Here is a 4816-nt window from a genome sequence, read left to right as displayed (position 1 = left end):
AACATATTTTCAGTTTAAAATTGGCATCTGCACTGCAATAGTTAAAGGATGCAACAATTGTGTTTGAAAAGCAATCATCCAGAAAATTCCACATTGCTTTGCAATATTCAGACAAAGGACGCATTGGAATTAGAAGGTGAATAGTATTTAAGAACTGAGGAAGAGCACTGGTCTACTGAACTAATGGGACCGCATGTAGACAGAAAACGCCAAACATGCTAGTAAAATGTGTGGGTAAAATGTAATATCTTAGGACATATAAGCAAAGGATCAGCCTCCTTTGAAAGAACCCAATAAGAAATGCTTGATTAAGGGCTTGCCTGGTGGCGCAGTGGTTGAGAGTCCGCCTGCCGATGCAGGGGACACGGGTTCGTGCCCCGGTCCAGGAAGATCCCACATGCTGCGGAGCAGCTGGGCCCGTGAGTCATGGCCGCTGAGCCTGCACGTCCGGAGCCTGTGCTCCGCAATGGGAGAGGCCATAACAGTGAGAGGCCCGCGTACCGCAAAAAAAAAAAAAAAAAAAAAAAGAAATGCTTGATTAAAAGTCTAGAATTGTGCTGTATGATACAGTAGCAACCAACCATATATGGCTATTGAAATTAATTAAAATTAAATAGAATTAGAAATTTAGTTCTTCAGTTGCACTAGCCACATTCTTAGAGCTAAACAGTCATTGTCATACTGAGCAGCAAAGATAGTAGACATTACCATCATTACACAAAGTTGTATTGGACAGTGCGGTCTAGAAGGTTCTGTTTGACTATTGGGTTAGCATAATTTAAATATCAGGCCTTAAAGAGATGATAGGGAGCACAGCATGCTGCTGGATGTAACAAGTGATAGCGTGAAAGTATGGTGGAAAGGGAAAAATAATTCCACTCCTGGAATAAACTAGTATGTTATAGCATTGATATTTTATTACAAGAAATATCCTTAGACAAGCAGAGAAATCTTGGACTAGAATGGAAAGGAGTTAGTAAATACTACTATTTGATTACCTCCTCACACACTTCTAAACATTCACAAAATGCACCAGCCTCTTCTCATCTGTTAGTGGCTGGACTTTATCAGTCATCCCTCAAATACTTTTCAACCGTCCTTCACTTCCTGCCCCCAAAGTTCTGTTTTTTTTTTTTAATATGTAACAAAACAGTTTAAACATATATTTAAGTAAATAGAATCCCAATCAAAATAGAAAATTGCAGACTCTTCCCATTAAAAAAAAAGGCAAGAACTTTATTTTAAACAAATCCTCAGTTGTGTGTTACACCACGTCCATATCTAAACCAAAAATCATAATAATGCAAAGGAAACAGAGGGCTTCATAAAAGCACATTAGCCAAATATTATTCTTGGCCAATGCTTTAACTAAATACACAGTGGATGTGAAAGGTACAGTATGGCACTTAAATAAATATGAGCAAAGAGAAAGAAACATATTCACAGTCCAAAGCAACAGGTTTTTGAACCTTTGGTATATATCTCAAATAAGCATCCGTAAACACGTGTTAGCCAAGAGTGTTTAGTTCCAGGTTTCTTAAGCCAGTGATTGTGTGTGTTTCAAAAACAGCTGATAAAATAATAAATCAGGATTGACATGGGCTGATTAAGGTCTCTGGTGTGAGCACACAGGTAAATTCAAACCATGGCAAAATGAAGTGCAGCTGTGTTGCACAACAAAACTATACAAGAAAATGAGTGAAATACACCAGTTAGAAATTCTGTGGCTCGGGTAGACACCCTTGATATTAACATCAACAACAGCAAATATATTTTTAATGCTGTCCAAAGTCCACAATCTGGAAGGCAGAAATATCCCAAAGCTCATAACCACATGCCTAACAGGGCAACAACCATCCCACAGGACTATTATAGTTGCATATTTCAATTCCCTCCCTCCCACCCAACACCCTGCCCCTAATAAACAGCACCAGTGCAGTTTGAGTTAGAAAACTGGAAATATTGAGACATTCCTAAGGTTTTCATAGTGACTAAGGGCCAGTCAGACGGGGCTGTAATGCAAACCTCTGCCATGGTCATTCTCCAAAAAGCACCCCCATGGAATTCCCTCTAGCTTGCAGATAAACCATATTAGGTCTACTGTAAGGCCAGATTGAGAAAAAAGCTGGCATGCTATCCTGGGTGGAGGGAGAGGGGCATGCTGATGGGGGAGGTACATGAAGGAGGCCTCAAGGATGTTTGTCCTGCAGCCCAGGATGGAAGGATGTGTTGAGATAGGTCACAAATTGTGTACCAACAAAATATTTGACTCATGCCATTCACCGGAATACAGAGCTTAGCAGAGCTAAGTCCTGCTTGGTCGCTGTGCAAGTCCACTATGATCAGGATCAAACTGGACCACAAAACAAAAGGACTCAAAGAAGTCCAGCTCATCCTTCTCATCACTCTATCCAACTGTCTCTGGAACCAGTGGCGTGACGTAATCGTTCTGCTTTCTCTCCTCTCCCATTGAGGCAAGATCTTCTCTTAACCAGCCTTATCCTACATCTCAGTGATGACAGCCACATAAATGAGGGCAGATAGAGACACTCTCCATAGCAGTCTGCCTTGGGGCTACCTGTCATCCCCCAGGCCTTTCCAGAACCTGCCCTTTCACACGTAGGCAGAGTCGCTGGACTGAGTCCTGCCAAAATTGGGAACACTGACCCGGGGCAGGTCCTTGTTGCGGATCTCATAGACTGACTTCCTCTTGGCCTGGGCCCCTCGCACGGCCAGCTTGATCTTGCGCCAGCCCAGGTGGTTGAGTTCAGCCAGGTTCAGCACAACACAGATGCCACTTACAGCAAACATGAACACTAGAAAGACAGTCTTCTCAGTAGGCCGGGACACGTAACATTCCACCTCCTTGATGCAGGGGTAGCGGTCACACTCATACAACCCTGGGACGCTGAAGCCATAGAGAAAGTATTGGCCCACCAGAAACCCAATTTCCAGGGCATTTCGGAACACCACTTGGATAATGTAGAAGCGGGAGATGCCTTCCTGCCTTCGGAGCTTGGATCGTGCTGCAGTACGCAACCCCGATGGGTGTGGAGTCAGCTCCTTAACCTCTAGACAATCTGGCTCCGTCTCCTTGCTTGTGTTCTCTGTGTTCTGCAGCACCCCATTGACAATGGCACTTTGAAACTTCTTGTCTTCTCGTTTGCCAACACCACTGCTCCCAACCCCATGTCCTCCAGCGCTCCCCATGGACTCAGGGGGATCTCTGTCCAGGGCTAGGAAGACAGTAGAGTAGCGGCGTTCTCGCTGCTTGGCAGACTGGTGCACAGAGTAAGTGATGAAGCAGAGACTGGGGGTACACACCATTATGATCTGGAAGACCCAGTAACGTATGTGGGAGATGGGGAAGGCGCGGTCATAGCAGGCCTGGTTACAGCCGGGCTGCAGGGTGTTGCACACAAACATGGTCTGCTCATCATCGTACACTGTCTCCCCAACAATGGCCACAATGAGGATGCGGAAGATCACCACCACAGTCAACAGGATCCTGAGCAGTGGGAAAAGGAGGGAGAGAGGTTCTCATGGGCTCAGTCACTGACTTAGGAAACCCCTACGCCTCCCTTCCCAGCTCCGTCCTTGACTGGGGAGCTATCCATCCTTCGTGGTACTGAACTGGGAATCCAGCAAACCTTTTTGTCTCTTCCCTTTCTGTAGGATGTTGGTAGACTGGGAACACTTCATGCTACAGGGATCTCAAGCATGTGTATCTCCCTACACTGGACATGGTGTATTTGCAACAGATCGATTACATGGAATGTAGAGAGGCACAAAACACACCTTCACTCTGCATACAGCAAATGCACATGGAATAGCTGAACACAGAGAATACAAAGTCTACACACAGAATATGTATATAACTACTCCAAGAGGATATTTAGTTTATCCTCAGTATGAATATGGAACTTAAGCTTTATATAAACAGATAGCTATGACTATATATACACATATATACATGAATATATATAGTATTTATGTATGTAAATATATATATATATACACATATAGAGAGACACAAAGTGTCAATTGGGTGTGTCGGTTTCTGGAACTGTAAGTTTTAACAGGCAAATCAGTTTAGCTTAATAAATGTTTGTTGGGAAAAGATACATCTGCTCTGAAGAGCAAATCCGTCTCCCCGTTTGCCCTTCTCTGTCCAAATACAATCCTGCCTTCTTTGTAGATTCTATTTAGGGAACCGGACGAAGATTGGCTCCGACGCCAGAGAGTGGGGGGACCACGACGGAGCCAATAACTCCTTTGCTAATGGGAGAAGAGTGAATCCCCTGGTGGTGCCTCATAGGGAAGGGACGAGGAGCTGCCGGAGGAGGAGGAGGGCATCACTGGGTATCAGGCAATCCCTCAATGCCGGGAACACAGGCGCATGGGCCAAGCATGATGGCAAGGGGTCAGAGGATGGTCTGAGGGCTGTCGGGGCTCGGTCTGGACGTTAGAAAGGACTCCCGGGGGCCGCCCGACGGGGCCGGCTGATGACCGGCTCGGCGCCCTTACCTCCCGATCATAGTGGAGTGCTGCTGCACCGCGGCTTCCAGCAGCCTCTCCAAGATGGTCCATTCCCCCATCGCTGTGCATCCGGAGGCAGCAGACAAAGACTGGGCAGTACCGGGCACGTCCCCGCTCCTGGCCACTCCCCGGGCCTCACCTCCCGACTGAGAGCGAATTGCCCCCCAATTAAAGAATCAAACAAATTTTTTTAAAAATCCACGATTCCCCTCTCCCATTTATTGTATTTTAAAGAGCGAAATGGGGAAGGAAACCCAAGCACGCCCAACTGATGGGC

At 45.8% G+C, this 4816-nt stretch overlaps 1 protein-coding gene across 1 annotated transcript; it reads right to left on the bottom strand.

The window, feature by feature from the left end:
- Positions 1-2613: 2613 nt before the first annotated feature.
- Positions 2614-4598, bottom strand: GJD2 (gap junction protein delta 2; the record flags this gene model as incomplete). Its single annotated transcript, XM_082618445.1, has 2 exons — positions 2614-3508; positions 4528-4598. The coding sequence occupies 2 exons, from the start codon at positions 4596-4598 to the stop codon at positions 2614-2616; spliced, it is 966 nt and encodes a 321-aa protein (XP_082474571.1).
- Positions 4599-4816: the final 218 nt, after the last annotated feature.

This window comes from Mesoplodon mirus (genome assembly GCF_964341445.2).
Source record: "Mesoplodon mirus genome assembly, chromosome: 4".
NCBI classification, from domain to species: domain Eukaryota; kingdom Metazoa; phylum Chordata; class Mammalia; order Artiodactyla; family Ziphiidae; genus Mesoplodon; species Mesoplodon mirus.
The sequence above is the reverse complement of the archived record's forward strand: the minus strand, read 5'-3'. Positions and strand labels throughout refer to the sequence as shown.